General features: G+C 42.8%; 1 protein-coding gene and 1 pseudogene across 1 annotated transcript; one reads left to right on the forward strand and one right to left on the reverse strand.

Annotated features, from left to right (window-relative positions):
* Nucleotides 1-9,277: 9,277 nt before the first annotated feature.
* LOC116273719 lies at nucleotides 9,278-11,584 on the forward strand (annotated as a pseudogene).
* Nucleotides 11,585-23,706: 12,122 nt separating this feature from the next.
* Nucleotides 23,707-26,738, reverse strand: LOC103884190 (olfactory receptor 2G3-like). Its single transcript, XM_021940320.2, has one exon. The coding sequence runs from the start codon at nucleotides 26,171-26,173 to the stop codon at nucleotides 25,229-25,231; it is 945 nt and encodes a 314-aa protein (XP_021796012.2). The 5' UTR covers nucleotides 26,174-26,738; the 3' UTR covers nucleotides 23,707-25,228.
* Between the last annotated feature and the right edge of the window lie 363 nt (nucleotides 26,739-27,101).

Consider the following 27,101-nt stretch of genomic DNA (forward strand, 5'->3'; position numbering starts at 1 on the left):
GTAATCCCAGCTACTCAGGAGGCTGAGGCAGGAGAATCGCTTGAACCTGAGAGGCGGAGGTTGCGGTCAGCCGAGACCATGCCACTGCACTCCAGCCTGGGAGACAGAGCAAGACTCCGTCTCAAAAAACAAACAAACAAACAAACAAAACTGTTGCAGCTTTGTAATCACAGCAATAACAAATGCAAGAATGATCCTAATGAAAAAATGTAAATACTTAAGACTTGTTAAACTTCTGGTGAATAAAGAAATGACTGAATTTAGGACTTCAGTTTATTAAAAAGGTGAAGGTAGCTTGATGAAGAGGATGTAAAGAAGGGATGTAGGTGCTGACTTATGGAGATAAAGGCAAAACGTGCAAATACTAGGGGAAACTTCACATCAGTTACTTTCAAGACAGAGCTGTGGCCAAAAGGAAGAATGTGGAGTGAGTGAGTATGATGTACCTGGTGTGTCGTATACAATTACTCCTTAGCTTGCTGCATTTAGTCATGTTAGTGCTTCAATTCAGATGCTGTTTGTTGGTGGTACAAAGCATTAACATTCTGGAAAAATAATGTATGAACCGTGTAACTTCTGCATAACTATGGCTTAGTTTTCCTGTATGTTAGTTAGATGGAGCCAATTTAATTTACAGACACATGTTTGAGAGCAGAACAGACTGAACTTTACATTGTCCCCTAGTAACCTTGCCAGGAGGTGCTATTTACATTTTACAGATAAGAAAATGGATTCAGGATCAGACACTTGCTCTGCGTCACAGGATTGGTGAGTGATGATGATGATAGGAATCAAATCCAGGTCTTCCTAGTTCCAGACCTATGCTTCTTTTTTTTTTTGAGGCCGAGTCTCGCTCTGTCACCCAGGCTGGAGTGCAGTGGCCGGATCTCAGCTCACTGCAAGCTCCGCCTCCCGGGTTCCTGCCATTCTCCTGCCTCAGCCTCCCGAGTAGCTGGGACTACAGGCGCCCGCCACCTCGCCCGGCTAGTTTTTTTTTTTTTTTTGTATTTTTTAGTAGAGACGAGGTTTCATTGTGTTAGCCAGGATGCAGACCTATGCTTCTTACATGTACACCGCAAAGCCTGCTTTCTACCAAATTTCCCTGATTACTTCTCCTGTGATTATTCCAAGAATAATCATACATTTTCTGATGAACTGTTAGCCTTGGCTTCATCAGGCTGATGTTTTGGAATCTGGCAGGTTAGCAGAAGCAAAAGATAGTTGATTTTTGCTTTCAGTGTTTTCTCAAGTTGTTTGTTAAGGTTGGCTCTCAAATTTCTACGTTTCTTTGGTAACTGAATTTCCTCGTGTTGTAAGGTTTGTGAGTTCAGAGTGAGTAAAATATTGCCTTTTCTTTGCTTATTTACCTTATCATAGAATTTTCAAAGTTTATCTTGCTCATTTGGGGCCTTTGTATGATATTAAGAGATAATTGCTTTAATCAGATATTTAATTGATATTATCTGATTAAAGGAGAGTAATTTTTGAATCCAGAGCCTTTTGACCTTATAAGAAAGATGTTTTTTTTTTTTTTCCTCTAAGACTTCTTGTATCCTTCTTGTGTTAGAAGTGGGGAAAAAAGAGTTAAAATTATTACAGAGCATGAAAAAAATTTCAGGATTAGGTTCCCCAGAATTTAGAAAAGTTTCTTCATGTTTTTTTTTTTCTTTTTCGAGATGGGGATCTTGCTATGTTGCCCAGGCTGGTCTCCAACTTCTGGCCTCAAGCCATCCTCCCATCTCAGCCTCCTGAGTAACTGAGATCATAGACAGAACCACTAAACCCAGCCAGAAAGTTTCTTTGTGACTTTTTCTCTTTTCCTTTTTGGGAAACATTTCTGCTTCTCCTCATCAGGAAGTATTTGCTTGTGTATACAGTAGTTATGTACATGGGTAGTAGGTTGTGTTTAACAAATGTTTACTGTTTGAAACCATAGACCGTAATGACCTCAGTGCACACAGGAATAAGACCCCAACAGCCTAATGCAGATGATGGATGACGCTGGTCAGGCGTCGGCCACAGGGAGAGCTGCCAACTGAAGTGGACCAAGGCTTTGCTCAGTCCTGAGCTGATTGGTTTCAGGCAGTAAAGCAGACCCAATGCTGCCAGGTTTTCCCAGTTTTCAAGAGAGGGTAGAAATCACAGTATTTTTCTTTGTGAAATCTGATATTTAAATGGTGACAATTAATTACATTTTTTTCCACTAACAATGCTGAGCAGGTTGGTGGAAGCAGCTCAAGCCCTGCCAGTTGTTGCAACCTCATGTCTGACTTAATGATTGTTGTCTGCCAATCTGGACACAATTTTTCTTTACAGAGCCAATATATCAAAATGTAAATGTCTTTTTTTTTTTTAGTCAGACTGTTTACTTGTATATTAAAATTTTCTAGAGCTTTTGACTTTGAAAAATGTCAAACCAATGAAAAAGTTGAATGAATAATACAGGGGACACTGCATATCCCACGCCCTTCACCTGGGCATGGCAAATTAGATTTACCAACTCTTAATATTTTGCCAAGTTTATTTCGTTGCTCCTATTTTGTCGGACCAATTTAAAGTAAGTTGCAAAAGTCATAGTATTTTACACCTAAATTTTCTGTCATGTTATTTCCCAAGAACAAGAATATTCATCTACATAATGATAATGCTGTTATCATATCTAATTTTTTTTTTTTTTGAGATGGAGTCTCGCTCTGTCGCCCAGGCTGGAGTGCAATGGCATGATCTTGGCTCGCTGCAACCTCTGCCTCCTGGGTTCAAATAATTCTCCTGCCTCAACCTTCCGAGTAACTGGGATTACAGGTGCCTGCCACCCTACACAGTTAATTTTTGTATTTTTAGCAGAGACGGGGTTTCACCATCTTGGCCAGGCTGGTCATGAACTTCTGATCTCAGGTGATCTGCCTGCCTCAACCTCCCAAAGTGCTGGGATTACAGGCATGAGCCACTGCGTCCGGCCCTGTGTGTGTTTTTAAAAGGCCTTTATGATAGTTTTCTATAATTTTGTTTAATTGACAATTAAACCGACTTTAATTTCCCTCTGGCATGCCAGACTTTTTCTCTCTGTACTTTGAGATGTAAATTTTGCTACCTGATTTTTCACCTAAGAGTTGTTTTCTTTAATATGCAAATTTAGGATTATTTAGCTGGCAACTGTCTAGGGTAATGAAACAGTTTATCGAGAGTTTCAAAGTCTAGGATACTGTTAACCCAAAATAACTGAGACAGATCTCAGTCAATTTAGAAAGTTTATTTTGCCAAGGTTAAGGAGGCTCCCATGACCCAGCCTCAGGAGGTCCTGATGACATATGCCCAAGGTGATTGGGATGCAGCTTGCTTTTGATACATTTTGAGGAGACAGGAAACATCAATCAATATATGTAAGATGTACATTGGCTTGGTCCAGAAAGGCAGGACAAATTGAAGTCGAGAAGGGGCTTCTAGGCCATAGGTAGATAAGAGGCAAATTCATTTGCGTTTCTGATTAGCTTTTGCAAAAGAAGCAATCGGATGTGCATTTATTTCAATGAGCACAGGGATGACTTTGAATAGAACAGGAGGCAGATTTGCCCTAAGCAGTTCCTAGCTTGACTTTTCCCTTTAGCCTAGTGATTTTGGGGTCTCAAGATTTATTTTCTTTCACATTTCTCCCTTTTTCTTTTTAAAATCTTTTGGAGAAAGCATCTTAGAAGAAAATAAGTCTTTGGTCTCAGGTTTCATCTGATCACTTATAGCTAGGACAGTTTATTCATAGATAGGTGTGTCCCATGTTATCAGGAAAGATTATTTTCAGCAGGTTGTGAAGTCTCACATCCTATGAAGAGAAAATAGAGAAAAGAAGGGGAAAAACAGCAGCAAACAAACAAATAAAAAGAACAATTCTGGAAAATCAATATAGGCCATGTTACCCTGAAGCCCACACATCAGTAGGCAGGTATGAAAATGGCTTGTGTATGTAAATAGGTTGTGGTTATTTTCTTTGAAGTTTAAGTTGTCTGGCATCAGTTTGCAGGATTTTAAGAAAGCACAGGTTAGTTTTCAGTGATTTCAAATTAGGAAAAATGGGGGGAAAATGAAAAGAAGAAGAAAGAAATGGAAAACATTATTTTAGAGACTTGTAGCCACCAAAAATTTTAGAATTCAGTCCAAGTTGTAGAAAATAACAAAAATTGGAAACATTAAGCAAAACTGGAATCTAATAACAGATCTACTATAGTTTATTTTGAAGCATAATTTTCTCTCTCCATTTTCCATTTTCACTAAAGACAAGTTGTAGTACAAATTCATTTGCAAAATAAGTTTTAGTCTTATTATACTTGGCCTGAGTATTTGCATAAAGCCAGCAAGAATAATTATTTGCCAAATAGGCTCTTTTTTTTTTTTTTTTTTTGGAGACAGAGTCTCGTTCTGTCGCCCAGGCTGGAGTGCAGTGGCACGATCTTGGCTCACTGCAAGCTCTGCCTCCCAGGTTCATGCCATCCTCCTGCCTCAGCCTCCCAAGTAGCTGGGACTATAGGCACATGCTGCCACGCCCAGCTAATTTTTTGTATTTTTAGCAGAGATGGGGTTTCACCGTGTTAGCCAGGATGGTCTCAATCTCCTGACCTCGTGATCCGCCCGCCTCGGCCTCCCAAAGTGCTGGGATTACAGCCGTGAGCCACCACTTGGCTTTGCTGGAACTTTATTTCATAAGAAATCTCAGATTCAACTTTAATGCCTTAAGCCCAGCTTGTGCCTGCAAATATCTGTATTAATTGGGTGAATTCCTCACTTTGAGATCCCAAGAAAACTTGGGACTCCTGGGCCTGTCAGAAAGTGACATTCTTGCCACAGGTCAGGAAACTGTACAGGGACTGCGTAGACAAGGTATTGTTGCAGGATCCTTGGGGTGTCATTTTTCTGGCCAGAAACCTCTTTGGCTGGTGGTGCCTTTGCCCAACTTTTGCTCAGGCTTGCTGGGGTTATTTTGCTCACTTGGCCTGGCAGGCTGTGCTCAGCTCCCGCTACTGGCCTGGGTCCCACACCTGCCAAGGGTGAGTCGGGGGTGGAATGGTGAGGGGTGTGTGAGCGAGCATGGGATCCAGCTACTGCGCAGTCAGACATGCCAGCTGCTGCAGCAGGGTGGACAGCTCCAGGTGCTAGCATGAGTGCTGGCTCTCTGTGAGGCTGTGGACAGACCAGGTGTACCACAAACAGCTTCCACAGCTGGCATTGGGAACACAGTGGCACCCGGAAGCTTGGAGATGCCAGGAACTGCAGAGCAGAGCCCCTAGGTCTGGGTTCCCTGAAGGGCTGCAGCTCTTCTTTCCTTCTCTTCACCTGCAATGTGGTGAGCAAGGGGCATGTCTCAGCCCTGTTTGCGTTACAGCTCTTTTAGCCTCACCATTCGGTGGGTCCTGAGTTCTTGTCCTGCAACCAGGAAGAATGAGGTACTCAGACAAGTGGAGTGTGAGCAAGATGAAGAGCAGCTTTATTGAACAATGGAACTGCTCACAGGAGACCTGCAGGTGGTAGTTCCTTTCCACAGCCAGGGTGCCTTGATGAGTGTTCAGCTCCTCCTAGTGGATAGGGTAGGTCCTCTCTGCTAGGCAGGTCATCCTGACAAGTGTTCAACTATTAGCAGAGAGGGTAGCTCCTCTCTGTAGCTGGTCGTCTCATTGTCTGTACAACTCTTAGCAGAGAGGAGACCCTAGAGTGGGTAGCTCCTCTCTGCAGCTGGTTGCTCCATTGTCTATTCACCTCTGGCTGAGCTCAGGGTTTTTATGGGCCTCAGAGGGGAGGAAGGGCATGCTGATTGGTTCATGGACAGTCATGGGTGGGCCTGGAAAAAGCACCACAAGTTCCCACTCCATCTGTAGGACTGGCAGCCTAGCCCCCAGCCTTCAGGCCCTCCCTGGCCTGTTGGTGGGGCCTCACCAGGGATCTGCCCCCTTCCACCCAGGAGCCTGTCTGCTTCCGGCTGTCATTCATGGCACCCAGGTTGTAGGTGCCAAGGGTCACCAGTGCCAAGCTTCCTTCAGCCCCCCATTGGCTTCCTTTCTATGCTTGTTGGTGCCCAAAGTCGGAGGGGCTGAGGCGGCAGGGAGCTGGTGTGTCAGCCCTGCCCCAAGCATGTGCACACCCAGCTGGGCTGTGACAGTGCTGGGGTTCAGCCCCAACTTTGCTCCAAGACCAGAGTGGAGGCCGACAGCAGGGAGAAGCCAGGCAGTGGGAGCAGACGCTTCTGAATCTGTAAAAGCTGGGGGGGTCTTTCCAGGCCCCCAAGAGAGCAGGGATACCTGGGTCTCAGCGTTAATAATGTATAATCATTTAGGTCAATGTACTGATTTCCATTTTGATTTTTCTTTATGCCATAAATTATTTAGAAGCATATCTCTAATTTCAAAGGAGTTAGGTACTTTCCCATTATATTTAGTGTAACCTTGATTTCTGGGTAATTTCATTATAATCAGAAAATCTATTCCAAATGATTTCTCTTTTTTGAATTTTTTTGAGCTCATATTTATGATGCAGCATATGACCAATTTTGGCAAATGTTTTATGAAGCTACATTTTTTTTTTTTTTTTTGAGATAGAGTCTCACTCTGTTGCCCAGGCTGGAGTGCAGTGGTGTGATCTCAGCTCACTGCAACCTCTGCCTCCCAGGTTCAAGCAATTCTCTGCCTCAGTCTCCTGGGTAGCTGGGATTACAGGCACCCACCACCACGCCCAGCTAACTTTTTTGTGTTTTTAGCAGAGATAGGGTTTCACCATATTGGCCAGGCTGGTCTTGAACTCCTCACCTCATGATTCACCTACCTCTGTCTCCCAAAGTGCTGGGATTACAGGCATGAGCCACCACGCCTGGCCTACATGTTTCTTTTAATTAGTATTTACATGGTGTATTTTCTCCCATACTGTCTTCCCAAAGTGTTTATGCCCTTATATTAAGGTGTGCTTTTTGTGGGGAATTTGTAGAGTTTTTAAAAACTCCATCTGGAAATGTGTGTTTTAAATTAAAATACTTAGTTTATTTGCACTTAATTATATACTGAAGTCATATTTGCCATCTTTCTATTTATTTTCTATTTGAACTACCTGTTTTATGTTTGGTTTTTCCTTCTCTCAAAGAGCATTATTTTGGGTTAAAATGCATTATCAGTTCATTTATCTTATTTTAGCTTGTTAAACATTATTTTTAATGATTTCTCTAGATATTAAAACATAAATCTTTGACTTAGCACAGTTCAGCACAAATGATTAGTTTTATTACTTTTCTAATTTTGATAAATAATTAGATTACTCTAACTTCATTTACTCTATTTTTCATGCTATTTTTGTCATAATCTTTCATTTTCAATAGTTTTAAGTCCCACAAGACCTTATTATTATATTGTAATTATTATTAATTTATATCTACATACATATTTTCCCTGCCCTTGAGGTGCTCTTTATTCTTTTTTGCATTTTTGTGTTTCTTCCTTTTTTTCGGCCTGAATAACTTCCTTTAAATTATCTCACTTTTTTTTGTCTGGAAAAGTTTTTATTTCACATTTAAAGCATTGTAATTTAAAATAATTTTTATTTTGAAATAACTTCAAACTTAGGGAAAAGTTGAAAGAATAGTACAAAGCAATCCTGTATGCCCCATACCTAGATGTATTAATTTTTAACATTTTATAGCATTTACTTTATCATTCTATCTGTATAAATATATTATTACTGTTTTTATAATTTTCAGCACCATTCTAGAGTAATTTGCAAATATCATGCTCCTTTACCTTATAATACTTCAGTGAATATTTCCTAAAACCAAAAATACCCTCTCATATAGGAGTTATCAAAATCAGGAAGTTAAATATTGAAATAATATATATATACAATCTAATATCTAATTTATATTCCAATTTTGTCTATTGTCATAATGTCTTTTATAGCATCCCTCTCTTCCAAGATTATATATTGCATTCGTTACTTTTCTTTTAGTCTCTCAGCATTTTTTTGTTTTTCATGACATTTTTTGAGATTAGAAACTAGTTATTTTACGGAACATTCCTCAATTTGGGTTTCTTTGATGTTTCTTCATGATTAGATTCAGGTTTTACATTTTTGGCTAAAATGCTATATAGATGGTGTATTCTTAGGATTGCACATCTGGATACACACTGTATCTATTTGTTCCTTATTGGTGACGTTAATTGTGATCACTAAGTTTAGATGTTGTCCAGTTTCTCTATTATAGATCTACTATTTTTAATGTTTGTACTCAATAAATCCTTAGTGGATAGATAGCTTGCAACTACCTAAATAAAAAGTTTGAGATTCAGACTTTTTCAAAGAGGATGTGACTCACAGGAATGACCAGCCTACCAGCAGCACTGGCCAGAGCTTGCATAGAAATGGCAGCTGTGTTGAGGGGAAGCATTGCCTGAGCATGTGGCCAGGGCTGGTCTGTAGAAGTGGCTGCTGGATGGGGAGAGTGTGGCCTGAGTGCGTGGCTGTGTAGTCCACGGAGGTCAGTTGGAGTGAGTACTACAGCCCTTCCACGCACCAGTTTACTCACTCTAAAGCTGAATAAGGAAGAAGAATGAAGCAAAGCTGAATAAGGAAGAAGAATGAAGCCAGCAACATAAGTGCTTTCCTGCAGCCATCACATTTCAGTGCCCCTCTGTCGCCCTCTATTGACAGAGCCTCACATTGCACCGGCTGGGGCGGGAGAAACGCTTGCATGGTGTCAGGAGAGGCACGTAGCACATCCACACCCATGTTTTCTGAGACAGAGGGAGCTCCCTCTCAGATTTGGGGGCTGGGGCTGAGAAGGCGTAAACTGATTCTTGCTAGACATGTGAGTGACCAGTTGTCTACTGAGGGGTGGGGATAGAGTGGGAAATTGAGTATGAGCATTTTATGTTTTATTTCCTGTGTTGAGGCATTGTGTTACAGGCTTCATATACATTGCTTCTACTCCTTACAAAAATCCTGAGAGGTGAGTGTAATTAGTCACATTTTACAGATGAGGAGATTCAGGCTGAGAAAGGCTCAGAATGGTTAAGTAACCTGTTCAAGATTATACAGTAAATGAGTAGTGGAACCAGGATTAAAATCCTAGCCTGTCTACCTCCACAGCTGTTATTCTTGCCAGGATACCATACTTTTTTTTTTTCTGAGATGGAATTTTTCCCTTGTCACCCAGTCTGGAGTGCCATGGTGCAATCTCGGCTCACTGCAACCTCCATCTCTTGGGTTCAAGCAATTCTCCTGCCTCAGCCTCCCAAGTAGCTGGGATTACAGGCGCCCACCACCATGCCCGGCTAATTTTTATATTTTTAGTTGAGACTGGGTTTCACTGTGTTGGCCAGGCTGGTCTCGAACTCCTGACCTCAGGTTAGGATACCATATTTCAGATGACATTTATGTAAGTGTGGTTTTTTATAGGCCCCATCATGTGGATGCTTCCAGGGCAGAACCAAAGCTGGGTTTCTGAATTTATCCTGCTTGGTTTTCCAGTGACCCCATTTCAACAGGATCCTCTCTGTTGCCTTTCTTTTCCTCTACTTGAGCTCAGTCCCAGACAGTTGGCTCATTGTCACCCTGATCTGCCTGGACATGCATCTCCACACTGCCATGTACTTCTTCCTCTGAATCCTCTCCCTGCTGCATATGGGCCATATCATCACCACCATGCCCCAGATGTTGGTGCATCTTGTCATTCACTCTCAGACCATCACCTTTGCTGGCTGTTGGCTGCAGATGTATGTGTTTGGTGTCTTGGGCCTGAGCGAGTGCATCTTCTTTGCGGTCATGGCTTATGACCAATATGTGGCCATTTGCCACCTGCTGTGTTATACTGTCATCCTCATTTGGGACTGTGCACATGCTTGGTAGTTGGGACATGGGCCTGTGGTTTCTTCTCCCTGATTCATACCTTTCTCACCGTGAGGCTGCCATATTATGGGCCCAACACAGTCAACCACTATTTCTGTGAAGGCCCCTCGGTACGGAGCTTGGCTTGCAGGGACACCCGCTTCATTGAGATGGCAGATCTGGTCATCAGGGTCTTTATGGTTGTTGTCCCACTGTCTCTCATTCTGGCCTCCTACATTCATATTGCCCTGGCCATCCTCAAGATTAAGTCCACCCAGGGCCGCTGCAAAGCTTTCTGGACCTGTGCCTCCCCCCTGACCGTGGTCACACTCTTCTATGCTCTGGTCACTTTTATCTACGTGAGGCCCAACTCCAGCTATTCTCCTGAGCTAGGTAAGCAGATCTCATTCTTTTACAGTGTCTTCATGGCTCTGCTCAATCCTGTGGTCTACATTCTGAGGAACAAGGACATTAAGCAGCCTTTTCTCAAAATGATGGGGCATAGTAGGGTTGCCTAGTGAACTGGGAGCCAGGAGAGGCCTGGGGTAGAATGTCCAATGTTGAAGAAAGGTACAGCAACTGTAATGTGCAACTAACGTTGTGCATTTGAACCAACACAGTACTTGGTCAGTGGAACAAATGTGCATGAAACTAACATGGCTATCTTGATCCACTTGCTTCATTGTGGTGCAGTAACGAACAAATCTGTAATTTCAGCATCTTACAACAGCAAAAGTTTATTTATTGCTCACATCCCATGTTAGTTGTAGGTTGGCTATGGCCTTGTGCAGTCTCAGATCCACCCTGAAGGAGAAGCCCTTATCTGGAACATGCCATTCTTATGGCAGAGGGAAAGGAACAATGGCCAAAACAAATGATGACTAATAAAGCATTTCAGAAGTGACACACACCTCTTGGCTCACATCCCATTGGCCAAAGCAGGTCACATGGTCAAGTGACGGCAAGGAGGCAGGAAGTATTTTCTTCCTGCAGAGAAGTAATGCATATCACAGGACAATGGACAAGCATGCATAATTACAGGGAGGGCAGCAAATAACAGAGATAATGATATAATCTACCATAATACCACAGCAACCAACAGAATACATGTAACCAACATGGAACATGGTAACTGTGTGACATGGCGCATGGAAACAGTAGAGAGCCAAAGTGATTTAAACAAAGTAGGACATATAAACAATATTTGCTGCCAACACAGAAAATTAAGATGATGGTATGTGGAACCAATACAGCCCATGGACCTGACTTGGTGCATGTAATCAACGTGGTTCAGGGGGCTAACATGGTATACTCTGCATTGTGTTGTGGAAAGACACAGAATTTGATGTTCACTGACCTGGGTTCTAGTGCCAACCTTGCCAACTTGCTGTCTGTGTGACTTTGGGCAATTTGTTTCCTCTCTCTAAATCTCACTTCATTTATCTGTAAAATTAACACGTTGAACATAAGGGTCCCCAAAGCCTGTTGTGTCTCTAAAATTGTATGCCACAATAGACAGAGTAAGCATGGTGTATGAAACTCAAATGCAATAAATTTGTGAAAGTCCTCTGTGAACCATAAAACAAACAAGGAAACCATAAAATAATAAGAATTGCTGCAGACCAGGCACAATGACTCTTGCCTTTAATCCCAGCAATTTGGGAGGCTGAAGTGAGAGGACTGCTTGAAGCCAAGAGTTTAAGAGCAGCCTGGGTAACAAAGTGAGACCTGCCCCCTGCCCCACCGATCTCTATAGAAAAAAATTACCTGGGCACAGTGATGTGCACCTATAGTCTCAGCTACTCAGGGGGCTGAGGTGGGAGGATCACTGGGACCCAAGAACTTGAGGCTTCTTTGAGCTATGATTGCACCACCGCACTCTAGCCTGGGAGACAGAACAGGACTCCCATCTCTAAGAAAAAAAAAAAAGCGTTGCTGCTATGTGTGCTGCTCATCTGTAAACCACAATGGGCAGCATACCTAGCAGTGATTCATTCTTTTAAGACTTAAATGACATTGGACTTTCTAAGAATCTGTGATAGTTAATACTTAGTGTCAACTTGATTGGATTGAAGAATGCAAAGTATTGACCCTGGGTGTGCCTGTGAGGGTGTTGCCAAAGGAGATTAACATTTGAGTCAGTGGGCTGGGAATGGCAGACCCACCCTTAATCTGGATGGGCACTATCTAATCAGCTGCCAGCGTGGTTAGAATATAAGCAGGCAGAAAAACGTAAAAACACTAGACTGGCCTAGCCTCCCGGCTTACATTTTTCTCCCATGCTGGATGCTTCCTGCCCTTGAACATCGGACCCCAAGCTCTTCAGTTTTGGGACTCAGACTGGCTCTCCTTGTTTCTCAACTTGCAGATGACCTATTGTGGGACCTTGTGATCAAGTGGGTTAATGTTTAATAATCTCTCCTTTATATATATATCCTATTAGTTCTGTCCCTCTAGAGAGAACCCTGACTAATACAGATTTTGGTACCAGGAGTAGTTCTGGAGAAACATAATATTAAGGATAGAGTTCCTTTGTTGGTTTTGGGGTTTCTGGAGTTGGCTGCTTAATACGATTAGACCCTAAAATGCTAAGGACTCTACTTTTAATAGTATGGAGAACACTGATAGTCCTTGGTGTGAACTGCTTAGAGAGTTATGCAACATAAATACATTTGACACTCCTGATTCACCACTCACGAGAGGCAAGGAGTTTAGTGACTCTATACATAACACCTTTGACCATATGTGGATAACCAAGGAACATAATGAAGCTGGTTGGTTGCTCCTAAGTTCAGTGGACAAAGTGATGAAAGAAAAGATGAACTCAGGGATTCTAACTCCCAGCTTTAGAAGCAGATACTGAGCCTCAAATCTGCTAAGATTGCCCTGAGTGAGGGTCATATCTCCTGTAGAGAAAGAGCTGAAATTGTGGAAAAACGGACACAAGCTTTCATCATGCAAGTGGCTGATCTGCAATGAAAGGTGCATGCACAGCCTCACTCAGTGTCTACTGGTAAAGCGAGGGCATTAATTGGAAAAGAATGAGACCCTGCAACTTGGAATGGGGACGTATGGGAGGACCCTGATGAAACTGGGGACACTGAGTTTGTAAACTCTGATGAACCTTTTTTTGCCAGAAGAAACAGCTTCTCCATCACCAGTAGTGGCAACATTCTCTCCCAGACCCATGCTGCTGCCATCTGCCTTTCCACCTTTGTCTAAGGAGATAAACCCTCTACTGCCTGAGGCAACAGTGATGGCCTCCCCTGAGGCAGTTGCTAAACAAGATAATGGTGATTCTCCTCAGGAACCATCCCCAACACCCATGTTTGCTTCTAGACCTATAACTAAAGCCCTAGCTGGCCCCTACAGGTGAGGTTGAGAGTGTGACCTATGAGGAGGTGCACTACACTTGAAAAGAACTGCTTGAGTTTTCTAATTTATATGAGCAGAAATCTGGAGAACAGGCATAGGAATGGATATTAAGGGTGTGGGACAATGGCGGAAGGAACATGGAGTTGGATCAGGCTGAATTTATTGATTTGGGCCCACTAAGTAGGGACTCTGCATTTAATGTTGCAGTCTAGGCCAGGTGCAGTGGCTCATGCCTGTAATCCTGGCACTTTGGGAGTCCGAGGCGGGCGAATCACAAGGTCAGATGGTTGAGACCATCCTGGCCAAAATGGTGAAACCCCATCTCTACTAAAATATGAGAAATTAGCCAGGCGTGGTGGCACGTGCCTGTAGTCTCAGCTACTCAGGAGGCTGAGGCAGGGGAATCACTTGAACCCGGGAGGTGGAGGTTGCAGTGAGCCGAGATCATGGCACTGCATTCCAGCCTGGTGACAGAGCAAGACTCCATCTCAAAAAAAAAAAAAAAAAAAGATAGGAAAGAAAAAGTTCTAGTAGTAGTTTATTTGCTTGGTTAGCTGAAATATGGATCAAAAGATGGCCCATGGTGAGTGAGCTGGAAATGCCTGATCTTCCTTGGTTTAATGTGGAGGAAGAGATCCAAAGGCTTAGGGAGATTTTAATGGTGGAGTGGATTAGTTACTTTAAACCTACTTATCCCAGCTGGAAGGGTCCAGAAGATATACCCTTGACCAATGCCTTGCAAATTAGATTTATAAGGTAGAACCTGCATCTTTAAAGAGCCCTGTAATTGCTCTTTTCTGAATGTCAGATCTAACAATAAGAACTGCAGTCACTCAACTACAAAATTTAAATGCAGTGGGAATAATTGGATCCCGAGGTGGCAGGGGCCAAGTGGTGGCACTCAACCAATGGCAAGGTGGGCATAGCTACTGTAATGGACAGGGGAGGCAAAGCAGCAATCAGAATAGTCTGACTCCTGTAGATCTCTGGCATTGGCTGATTAATCGTGGTGTTCCTAGAAGTGAAATTGATAGGAAGCCTACTGCATTCCTACTTAATTTATATAAGATGAAAACTTCTAGGTTGACTGAACAAAAGACTAATTTGAATTATAAAAACAGAATCATGGCCCCTCAATCAATTTCCAGACTTGAGCTAGTTTACAGACCCAGAACCCCTTGAATGAAGGGGAGGCTGGGACCCCTTGAGGAAGGACCCTGCTACACTACCAACAATTTTTGCTGTTAATCTTTTTCCCATCCTTCCCCAAGGAGACCTCTGGCCTTTTAGCAGGATAACTGTGCACTGGGGAAAGGGAAGTGATCAGATATTTCAGGGACTATTGGACGCTGGCTCTGAGCTGATGTTGATTCCAAGGGGCCCAAAACGTCGTTGTGGTCCTCCAGTTAAAGTAGGGCTTATGGAGGTCAGGTAATTAAAGGAGTTTTAGCTCAGGTACGACTTACAGTGGGTCACAGGCTCATCCTGTGGTCATTTCCCCAGTGCCAGAATGCATAATTGGCATAGACATACTTAGCGGCTGGCAGAAACCTCACATTGGCTCCCTGACCAGTAGGGTGAGGGCTACTATGGTGGGAAAGGCCAAACGGAAGTCATTAGAGCTGCCTTTACCTAGAAAAATAGTAAATAAAGGCCGGGCATGGTGGCTCATGTCTGTAATCCCAGCATTTTGGGAGGCTGAGGCAGGTGGATCACAAGGTTAGGAGATCGAGACCATCCCGGCTAACATGGTGAAACCCCATCTCTACTAAAAATACAAAATAAATAAATAAATAAATAACCAGGTGTGGTGGCAGGCACCTGTAGTTCCAGCTACTTGGGAGGCTGAGGCAGGAGAATGGCATGAACCCTGGAGGTGGAGCTTGCAGTGAGCCAAGATCGTGCCACTGAACTCCAGCCTGGGCAACAGAGCGAGACTCTGCCTCAAAAAGAAAAAAAAAAGAAAAAGGAAAAATAGTAAAATAAAAAACAATATTGCATCCCTGGAGGGATTGTGGAGGTGTGATTTCCCACCACATCCTGATTCAACTCTCCCATTTGTCCTGTGCAGTAGACAGATGGATCTTAAAGAATGACAGTGGATTATCATAAGCTTAATCAAGTGGTGACTCTAACTGCAGCTGCTGTACCAGATGTGGTTTCATTTCTTGAGCAAATTAACACATCTCTTGGTACCTGGTATGCAGCCATTGACTTGGCAAATGCCTTTTTCTCCATTCCTGTCCATAAGGCCCACCAGAATCAATTTGCCTTCAGCTGGCAAGGCCAGGAATATGCCTTTATTGTTCTACCTCAGGGGTATATCAACTCTCCAGCTTTATGTCACAATCTTGTTTGGAGAGACCTTGATCACTTTTCACTTCTGCAAGATATCACACTGGTCCATTATATTGATGATATTATGCTGATTGTGTCCAGTAAGCAAGAAGTAGCAAACACAGGGGACTTATTGGTGAGACATTTGTGTGCCAGAGTTTGGGAAATAAATCCAACCAAAATTCAGGGACCTTCTACCTTGGTAAAATTTCTAGGGGTCCCATGGTATGGGACCTGTCGAGATACTCCTAAGGTGAAGCGTAAGTTGCTGCATTTGGCCCCTCCTACAACCAAGAAAGAAGCACAACATCTGGTGGGCCTATTTGGATTTTGGAAGCAACACATTCCTCATGTGGGTGTGTTCCTGTGGCCCATTTATCAAGTGACCTGAAAGGCTGCCAGTTTTGTGGGGTCCAGAACAGGAGGTCCAGGCTGCTGTGCAAGCTGCTCTGCACTTGGGCCATAGGACCCAGCAGATCCAATGGTGCTTGAGGTGTCAGTGGCAGATAGGGATGCTCTTTGGAGCCTTTGGCAGGTCCTCATAGGTGAGCCACAGCGGAGGCCTCTAGGATTTTGGAGCAAGGCCATGCCATCTTCTGCAGATAACTACTCTTCTTTTGAGAGACAGCTCTTGGCCTGTTAATGGGCTATGATGGAAACTAAACATTTGACTATGGGTCATCAAGGCACCATGCGACCTGAACTGCCAATCATGAACTGGGTGCTTTCTGACCCATGTAGCCGTAAAGTGGGTCGTGCACAGCAGTATTCCATCATCAAATGGAAGCGGTATATACATGATCAGGCTTGAGCAGGTCCTGAAGACACAAGTAAGTTACATGAGGAAGTGGCTCAAATGTCCATGGCCCCATGGCCTTCTCTCCCCCAGCCTGTACTGATGACCTCATGGGGAGTTCCCTATGATCAGGTGATAGAGAAAGAGAAGACTAGGACCTGGTTCACAGATTATTCTGCAAGATATGCGGGTGCCACCCGAAAGCGGAGAGCTGCAGCATGACAGCCCCTTTCTAGGACATCCCTGAAGGACAGCCGTGAAGGGAAGTCTTCCCAGTGGGCAGAACAAGCAGGGCATCTAGTTGTGCACTTTGCATGGAAGGAGAAATGTCCAGATGTGCTATTATATACTGATTCATGGGCTGTAGCCAATGGTTTGGCTGGATGGTCAAGATCTTGGAAGAAGCATGATTGGAAAATTGGTGACAAAGAAATTTGGGGAAGAGGTGTGTGGATGACCTCTCTGAGTGGTCAAAAACTGTGAAGATATTTGTATCCCATGTGAGTGCTCATGAATAGGTGACCTCAGCAAAGGAGGAGTTTAATAATCGAGTGGATAGGATGAACTGTTCTGTGGACACTACTCAACCTCTTTCCCTAGCAACCCCTGTCATCGCCCAGTGGGCCCATGAACAAAGTGGTCATGGTGTCAGGGATGGAGATTATGCATGGGCTCAGCAACACGGACTTCCATTCACCAAGGTTGACCTGGCTACGGCCACTGCTGAGTGCCCAGTTTGCCAGCAGCAGAGACCAACACTGAGCCCTCGATATGGCACCATTCCTCGCAGTGATCAGCTAGCTACCTGGTGGCAGGTTCATTATATTGGACATCTTCCATCATGGAAAGGGCAGAGGTTTGTCCTCACTGGATTAGACACTTACTCTGGATATGGGTTTGCCTGTTTTGCATGCAATGCTTCTGCCAGGACTACCATCCATGGACTCACAGAATGCCTTATCCACCATCATGGTATTCCATACAGCATTGCCTCTGACCAAGGCACTCACTTTACGGCTAAAGACGTGTAGCAGTGGGTTCATGCTCATGGAATTCACTGGTCTTACCATGTTACCCATCATCCTGAAGCTGCTGGATTAATAGAATGGTGGAATGGCCTTTTGAAGTCACAATTACAACACGAACTGGTGACAATACTGTGCACAACTGGGGCAAAGTTCTCCAGAAGGCTGTGTGCTCTGAATCAGCATCCAATATATGGTACTGTTTCTCCCATTGCCAGGATTCACAGGTCCAGGAATCAAGGGTTGGAAATGGAAGTGGCACCACTCACCATCACCTCTAGTAATCCACTAGCAAAATTGTTGCTTCCTGCTCCCAAGACATTATGTTCTGTTGACCTAGAGGTCTTAGTTCCAGAGGGAGGAGTGTTTCCACCAGGAGACACAACAATGATTCCATTAAACTGGAAGTTTAGATTGCCACCTGGACACTTTGGGCTCCTCCTACCTTTGAGTCAACAGGCTAGGAAGGGACTTACAGTGTTGGCTGGGATGATTGGCCTGGACTATCAAGGTGAAATCAGTCTACTACTCCACAGTGGAGGTAAGGAAGAGTATGCATGGAATACAGGAGATCCATTAGGGCATCTCTTACTATTACCATGCCCTGTGATTAAGGTCAATGGGAAACTACAACAGCCTAATCCAGGCAGGACTACAAATGGCCCAGACCCTTCAGGAATGAAGGTTTGGGTCATGCCACCAGGAAAAAAAACACAACCTGCTGAGGTGCTTTCTGAAGACAAAGGGAGCACAGAATGGGCAGTAGAAGAAGGTAGTCATCAATACCAGCTATGACCACGTACGTGACCAGCTGCAGAAACAGGGACTGCAATAGTCATGAGTATTTTCTCCTTTTGTTAAAAACACGTTTGTGCATGCATGTATACACTTGTACTAAGAAAATATCTCTATTTCCTTTTTCCTTTATCATGTAACATAAGATTTATTGACTTCATATCAGCATTTAAGTATTGTTAACTTTATGTAATAGTATTTGGGTTGGGGATTGGTGCATTTCTGGTTATACGAAGGATAGTTGTATTATGTTAGGCATAATGATGACTTTAATTGTCTTTATTTCAAGATTATGTATCTCATCTCAGGAGATGTGTATGGGTTCAAGTTGACAAGGGGTGGACTTGTGATGGTTAATACTAAGTGTCAACTTGATTGGATCGAAGAATGCAAAGTACTGATCCTGGGTGTGTCTCTGAGGATGTTGCCAAAAAGGATTAACATCTGAGTCAATGGGCTGGGAAAGGAAGACCCACCCTTAATCTGGGTGGGCACCATCTAATCAGCTACCATCACCGCTAGAATATAAAGCAGAAAAATGTTTCAGAAAAACATGAGAAGACTAGAGTGGCCTAGTCTCCCAGCTTACACTTTTCTCCCATGCTGAATCCTTCCTGCTCTTAAAATCGGATTCCAAGTTCTTCAGTTTTGGGACTCACACTGGCTCTCCTTACTACTCAGCTTGCAGATGGCCTATTGTGGGACCTTGTGATCATGTGAATTAATACTTAATAAACTTCCCTTTATATACACATATATATCTCCTATTAGTTCTCTCTAGAGAACCCTGACTAATAGAGATTTCTGGCACAGGCCTCAGAGTTAGCAGAGACATCCATCTTTCTTTCAGGCCTCATCAGTGGCCCAGATGTCTTAGGGAGGGGTTGGTTCATTTCCACTATTTCTTGAGTATCCACTGTGGTCCAGCTAGTATCAGATCCTTTGAGAATGAAGACAGAGATAAGGAAAGACAGTCATGAAATTATAATGCCACAAGTCAAGAAGATACTGCAGTGACCCATGGAGACCAGTGATCTCATGGGAATGAGATTCTCTGAGGGGGTGGCAGACATGGAGGGCCAACTTACTCCTTGCCCCGCTCCACATTGCATATCTCAGTCCTTTGTAAGCTTTCCAGAGCTTGAAGTCAGGGATGGGGGAGAATGCTACAGACTGTGTCTCTCCTGAACTGTACCCCCCAAAATTCTCATGTTGAATCTCTAACCCCCAATGTGACTGTATCTGGACTAAGGAAGTAGTTAAGATTTAATTGGATCAGGAGGGTGGGCTCTAATTTGATAGAATCCATGTCCTTATAAGAAGAAACACCAGGGAGCTTTTTCTCCCTCTGCTGTGTGAGGACTCAGTGAGAAGGCATCTAACTATCTGTGAGCCAGGAAAAGAGCTCTCACCAGAACTTGATCATGTTGTGCCCTGATTTCAGACTTTCAGTTTCCAGAACTGTGAGAAAATACATGTCTATTGTTTAAATCACCCAGTATGGTATTTCTGTTATGGCAACCTGAACTGACTAATATAGATTTGGGTACCGGGAGTGGGGTGCTACAGTAACAAATACCTAAACATGTTGAAGCAGCTTTAGAACTGGTTAATGAGTGAAGGCTGGAAGAGTTTTGAGTTGCATACTAGAAATATAGACATTAAGGGAGATTCTGCTGAGATTGCACACACAAATGAGGAATGTGTTATTGGAAACCAAAGGAAAGATAATCCTTGTTATAAAGTGGCAAAGAACTTGGCTGAACTGTGTGTGTGCGTGTGTGTGTGTGTGTTTGGAAGTAAGAATTTGCAAGTAATAAAAGTGGGCATTTAGCAGACGAGATTTCTAAACAAAATGTTGAAGGAGTGGCACGGTTCCCCCTGCTTTAGTAAAATGCAAAAGGAAAGAGTTGAATTGAAGAAGGAATTGAGGGCTTTATCTTACAGGATGCAGTTTATGCTTTGAATCAGAGCCCATTGTTTGGTGTTGTTTCCCAGAGAGCCAGAATGCATGGGTCCAAGAATCAAGAGGTAAAACTGTGAATGAGTCCTCTCACTATTTTACCTAATAACTCATTGAATATTTTCTTCCTCCCCCAGCAACTTTGAGCTCCACTAGCTTGGAGATCTTCATCCCCAAATAGGAAATTCACCTTTGGGCAAAACAAAGGTTTCCACTGAATTGCGAGATGGGACTTCCATGTGGCTACTTTGGGCTCCTTGCACCACTGAACTAACAGGCAAAATAAGGAGCTAATCTGCTGGCTGGATGATTGGTCCTGATTACAAAGAGAAAAATGAGATGTTGATATACAATTGAGGCAAAGAGAAGAATGTCTGGAACCCACAGGATTGTCTGGGGGCAATTCTTATTACTTCCATGCTTAACAGTAAAGGTTAATGAAAAATTATAGCAACTAAAAAAACACAAGATAACTGGGGACCTGGACCTCTCAGGAATTAAAATTTGGGTCACTCCATCAGGTAAATAACCTAGAGCAGCTGGGTTTCTGGTTGAGGGAAAGGGAGATATGGAATGAGTAGTTGAAGAAGGAAGCTGTAGATAGCAACTAGAATGTCATGACCAATTGTGGAAACAAGAATTGTAATTGCTTTTCATATTTTCTCTATGTTTGTGATATGCACGTTTTCATTTATATATAATAATCATGCTCTTCATCTTTCTAATTTTCATTTAAAAATTATTTTATACACAAGTTATTGGAAGTAAACTTTACACATTTGTCTTTAGGTAACAGAATATCAGTGCAGTTATGACTGAATTTGAGGAGTAATTAATATAGCCTGTGACGGATACAACAGGTATTGGGACTGCACATCTCACAGGAAGTGTGACCGATGTAACTTGTTATGTAAAAATATAAAGTTATTTTGTTTGTTGTAGAGGAGTTTAAATGTTCACAAGAGGTATGTATATGTTATATATATGATGTATATGAGAACTGAGTAGTCAAAGGGGTGGACTGTATCAGTTAGCCATGTATTCCTTCCCACTTTGAAATGCAGCCTTTAACATATGCTCTGTAATAAACAGCTGAACTCCTTTGAGCATTTCTCCTTTAAAGTGAGACTGATGTTAAGTTTTCTCAATAGAGGACACTGGAGGGACACTGCAGGAGAATGAGATTTCTGGCAATTTCCTGCCCAGGCACAGAATCAGAATGCACTACAACCTCAGGCCAGGCCACCCTCTGAACATGGAAACCAGAGCCCCACACATCTCGTCACTTGCCTGACTCCCTTGGCAACCCTGGAGTGGCCTGAGTGTAGCCCCTGGTGGACTCATTCAGCAAGCTGCTATGTGGCACCTGTAGCTTGCAGGGTCACAGAGAAGTAGTTCTTTTTGTAAGCCCCACACACCATGAAGGCTCCCTCCCAACAGCACTCAGCTGCCAACTGCACGTCCACACCATTGGTTGATGATTGTTTGCTCTCTTACCTGCACTTTGGCATGTGGCCTATAATTTGCCTCTCAGCTCCAGAGCAGCTCTGCCTTGGGTAACCAGCAAATTCTTCTGCAGTTCTGTACCTGAACCATAACTTCTCCATGAGGTCTGAACCCCTTCCAAGTTTGTCTTTTTAAAGCCACTATCCTTTAGCCCCAGAGCACCACTCAGTTAATACACATTAATATTTAACTTCTCTTGTATTGGGTAGTTTCTATCTCCTGATTGGACCCAGAGAGCTACAGTTTCTCTAACTTTTCAAAGTAAGTATCATTATCTCTATTTTACTGAAGAGAAAAAGTGAAGCTCAGAAAATAAATGCGAAGAGTGGGTAGGGTCATTTCCAAAGTCCTTTAGCCAGTACATGGGGAAGCTGAGATTTCAACTTTGTTCTGTCGGCTTCATCTCTGGCCATTACCACCCAAAATGTTCACCCCACGGCATCCATCCTTCCCATATATTCTTCCTATACTGGGTTCATCTCCTCTTCTTGCAGCTTCTCTGTGAAATTTCCCTTTCTAAAATTAAGATGCATCCAGAATTTCTTCACTGAATATTCCCTTCACCTCTTTACCAAAATATGAATTTTTCTTAGGGGCAGTACTCTTGGATAGGCTTTTAAGTAATCAACTGGACTATTTCCTACTCTGAAATCTAAATTTCCCAAATTGCACTCTGTTCTAGCAACTCCCCCCATTCGCCTCCATCCTTACCTCCACAATGTCTGTTCTCTAGCCGAATCAAAACCACAATGAGATACCATGTCACACTAGTTAGAATGGCAATCATTAAAAAGTCAGGAAACAACAGGTGCTGGAGAGGATGTGGAGAAATAGGAACATTTTTACACTGTTGGTGGGATTGTAAACTAGTTCAACCATTATGGAAAACAGTATGGCGATTCCTCAAGGATCTAGAACTAGAAGTACCATATGACCCAGCCATCCCATTATTGGATATATACCCAAAGGATTATAAATCATGCTGCTATAAAGACACATGCACACGTATGTTCATTGCAGCACTATTCACAATAGCAAAGACTTGGAATCAACCCAAATGTCCATCAGTGACAGACTGGATTTAGAAAATGTGGCACATATACACCATGGAATACTATGCAGCCATAAAAAAGGATGAGTTTGTGTCCTTTGTAGGGACATGGATGCAGCTGGAAACCATCATTCTCAGCAAACTATTGCAAGAACAGAAAACCAAACACCGCATGTTCTCACTCATAGGTGGGAACTGAACAATGAGGTCACTTGGACACAAGAAGGGAAACATCACACACCAGGGCCTATTATGGGGAGGGCGGAGGGGAGAGGGATTGCATTGGGAGTTATACCTGATGTAAAGGACTAGTTGATGGGTGCTGACGAGTTGATGGGTGCAGCACACCAACATGGCACAAGTATACATATGTAACAAACCATAACAAACGTTATGCACATGTACCCTAGAACTTAAAGTATAATAATAATAAAAAAAAGAATCTTGAAAAAGAAAAAATAAACACACAAATAACATATTTGAGGGCTTCAGATGGTCACTTCTGGTTTACCAAACAATAATTTTCATATTAACATGTTAATATGACATCAATTTGTGAGAAATCAATCACAGGTCCGATCTTCTATCTTAGGACCTGTGATTAAACTGCAGCAAAAGTGAAACTGAGTTTTGTCAAACAGAAGGGTATCAAAACTTGCAGGAGTGTGGGTCTGCAGTTAGGTAAAAAAAAATCCAGACATAAGTGTGGTAAGAGCACTCAGGAAATACAGCCTTACCAATAACTCTGAAAGCACAGAAGGTACTAGGTGGATGTATGCATATCAATAGCTCTGAAAGTGTTGCAGAGTTTGAATGTGAAGCTGTAGAAATTTCTTGATGATATCTCAATATTTCACTTTTTTGTTATTTTATATGTATATTCATTCAATATTTCACTTTTTTGTTATTTGATATGTACATGCAAGAGGGTTAAATAAAAATCTGTATTTAAAAACAACTAAAAGAGATCTCCAATAAATATGAAAATTTCAAGTAAAAAAAAAAGAAGAATAATGACAAGGATTAAGAAAATGCTGGAATTCCTGCCCCGTTTTCCTTTGGTGGTGGAAAGGGTGAGGGTAGTATTTGGAGGAGATTCTGTAAAGGTGGAAGAAGTTCCTTGTGAAAGCTTTCCTCTCTGAATCAGGCTTCGCTGGAGGTGTCCCTGACTTTCTTGATACTGTAGACAATGTGTGGTTAGTACAATTTCCTAGGATTCTGTGGAGCCACTTGTCTATGCCTCCTCCAAGGTGCCAGGGACCATCAGGGGCCAAAACCATGGGTAAAGGTCTTGGCACTGGAAATAGAAGCCAGCACCACTATGACTATCATATCCAACTGCAACTCCTTGGAGTTATTGGAGTTATTGGATCCTACGATCCAATATGCTGATCATATCCCATCAGCAACTCCTTGGATCAAGTACTCTATTAGCACCATTATTACTCAATTCAGATTTAAGGAACTGTTTATGAAAAGGTTTATGAAAAGGCAATGAAGATGTCTTTGGGGGCGTGCTGACTGGTTGAAATTAGGGCCTTTTCCGGCAGCACTTGGAGGAACTGCTGTGAATTTTTAAAGTTTTGCTGATTCTGAATTCATGAGCTTCTTGGTGACAGTCCCAAGCTAACTAAATCCACAGCAGATTGAAATGTAAACAAATGCCAATGTTTTCATTTGTAATGCTAGTTATCCCTTTTCAAAGAGCAGAATGGTCCTTTTCTCTAAGGCGAAATGGTCTCAGATATCTTCTTGGTAACTATAGATTTGAGGAACAGAAGTAGAAGATGAGAAGAATAGCAGCATCTATATGAAGCAGTGTCTATACAAAGGATTCAAGCACTGTTTTAAGAACTTTACCTTCTCACAACAATCCTATGAGGTGATGATTTGCTGTTACTAATATCACCCAATTTTACAGATAAGGAAACGGTTTGGCTACCAAGTATAAACTCTTAATCACTATGATATGATTTGGGTAATGTTTTATGTGTGTACCCAGAGACCCCTCAAGATATCTCTTCACCCCCGCAGGAGCTCACCTCTCCAACGACCAGATGGATTAGGCAGCCTGGGACTCACATTCCCGTGGAAAATGCTATATGGACAATGGCCAATCCATGAACCCTATTCTTGGGGTCACTTTTCCTTTCTCCTATGTTTCTTTAGATCTGTTTATGGTTTTATTTGAGATAAAAATAAGGTCACTGATCTGGAGTCCTGGGAGCCATCTTATCACAGCCATCTTGAGTTTATTTAATATGTCACATCCTTGTACACTCAGTCACCCCATCAGCAAACGTTGATGATGCTTTGTGCCGGACCCTTTGCTGAGCCCTACTTGGCACTCTGTCTACAGTTGGGTCTTTTGATGGTTGAGGCTAGCCCAGATGCTGGAGCCATCAGCAAGTCTACACCAGCTACTTACCTTTACATATCATCAGCCTTAACCATCGGTCAATGGTTCCTGCCTGGGTAACATGGCCACAGATCCTGTGATTTCAGATCTGGTTGTGGCCTTCTATGCTCCAGTAGTCTCACTCAGGGACCCTGCCCCAGCCTGTTACTTTGAGGAAAGCCTTCTTCACATCTTTGTTTCTGAGGCTGTAGATTATGGGGTTGAGAAAGGCAGAGATGACATTGTAGAACAGAGCCAGTATCTTGTCCCTCTCTGGGGAGGCACTGGCCCCAGGGTTCATGTACATAAACATGGCTGGTCCACAGAACATGGTGACCACAGTGATGTGGGATGCACAGGTGAAGAAGGCCTTGAGTCGACCCTGGGCTGAGTGGATTTTCAAGATAGTGGCAAAGATGCAGACATAAGAGGACAGAATGAAGGAAAGAGGTATCAGGAGAAGGATGAAGCCCAGGATGAAATCTACTTGGTCATTGAGGGATGTGTCTGCACAGGTTAGCTTCAGAACAGCAGGGACCTCACAGAAAAAGTGGTTGATCTCATTGGGACCACAGTAGGGCAGGCACATGGTGAAGACAGTATAGACTAGGGAACAGCTGACACCCCACAGTCCACAAAAGACTATCATTGCTCCACATAGCCATGGACTCATAATAACCTTGTATCTGAGTGGGTAGCAGATGGCCACATATCTATCATAAGCCATGACAGAGAACAGCCAGCCTTCAGTGATTCCCAAAACCAAGAAGATGTACATCTGGGACACACATCCAACATAGGAGATAATTTTCTTCTGGCAGACCAGATGCACCAACATCTGGGGCACAGTAGTGGTAACGTAGCTCATGTCCAGCATGGAAAGGGCACTAAGGAGGAAGTACATGGGTGTGTGGAGGTGGGAGTCAAGGTGGATCAAGATGACAATGAGCCCATTGCCCACAAGTGTAGAGAGGTAGAGGAAGAGAAAGATGTTGAAGAGGATTGCATTAATTCGGGAATCCCTGGAGAAACCCAGAAGGATGAACTCAGACACGAAGCTGTGGTTATCCCAGAAGTCTTCCATTCTCCTTCAGCTGCAGAAAGAGAAATGGAGCTACTAGTGGTCCAGTTTAGACCACTGCACTACATGCCTGTAGTCCCAGCTACTCAGGGGGCTGAGGCAGGAGAATCATTTGAACCCAGGAGGCAGAGGTTGCAGTGAGCCGAGATCGTGCCACTGCACTCCAGCCTGGGTGACAGAGCAAGACTTCATCTCAAAAAATAATAATAATAATAATAGAAAGAAGGTGAGGAGAGGCAAGTGAGGATTCTCTTTTGCTATTTTAAATGAACAAAAGAGCATTGATATTTTATGGATATTGCAAAGGCACTTTATTGATATTTTATGGATATTGCAAAGGCACTTGATAAATCTTAGGACACATTTCATTTGATAAAATTTGACTTCCATTAAAAAAGACCTTTTGGTATTTTGAAGTTTAGCAACTCTGAAAAACCTGAGAAAGTAACAAAGATTTGGATGTGGTTCTCTTTCCAGTGCCTTCCTCATACAGGCTTTCACAGATCCTTGGTCACCTCGCTGTATTAGTTGCCAGGGCTGTCATCAAAGTAGCACAAATAGAGGGGCTTAAAACAACAGAAATTGAGTTGCTTCATTTTAAATCTTCACAACCCTTGCCAGAACTTCTTGTTGTCCATCTTTTTGATGATAGTCATTCTAGTAGTTATCATGTGGCATCTCATTATAGTTTTGATTTGCATTGTTCTGCAGGCTAATAATATGGAACACTTTTCATATGCTTACTGACCATTTGTTTCTTTGGCTTAGAGAAGTGGCTATTCAAATCCTTTGCCCATTTTTAAACTGAATTATCTTTTTATTATTGAGTAATGAGTTGTTCACGTATTCTGTTAGTTGATGCAAAAGCAAAAGCAATTGTCATTACTTTTAATGGCAAAACCCACAATTACTAATAGATACTAGACCCTTA

This window comes from Papio anubis, chromosome 1, assembly GCF_008728515.1.
Source record: "Papio anubis isolate 15944 chromosome 1, Panubis1.0, whole genome shotgun sequence".
Classification (NCBI taxonomy): Eukaryota; Metazoa; Chordata; class Mammalia; order Primates; family Cercopithecidae; genus Papio; species Papio anubis.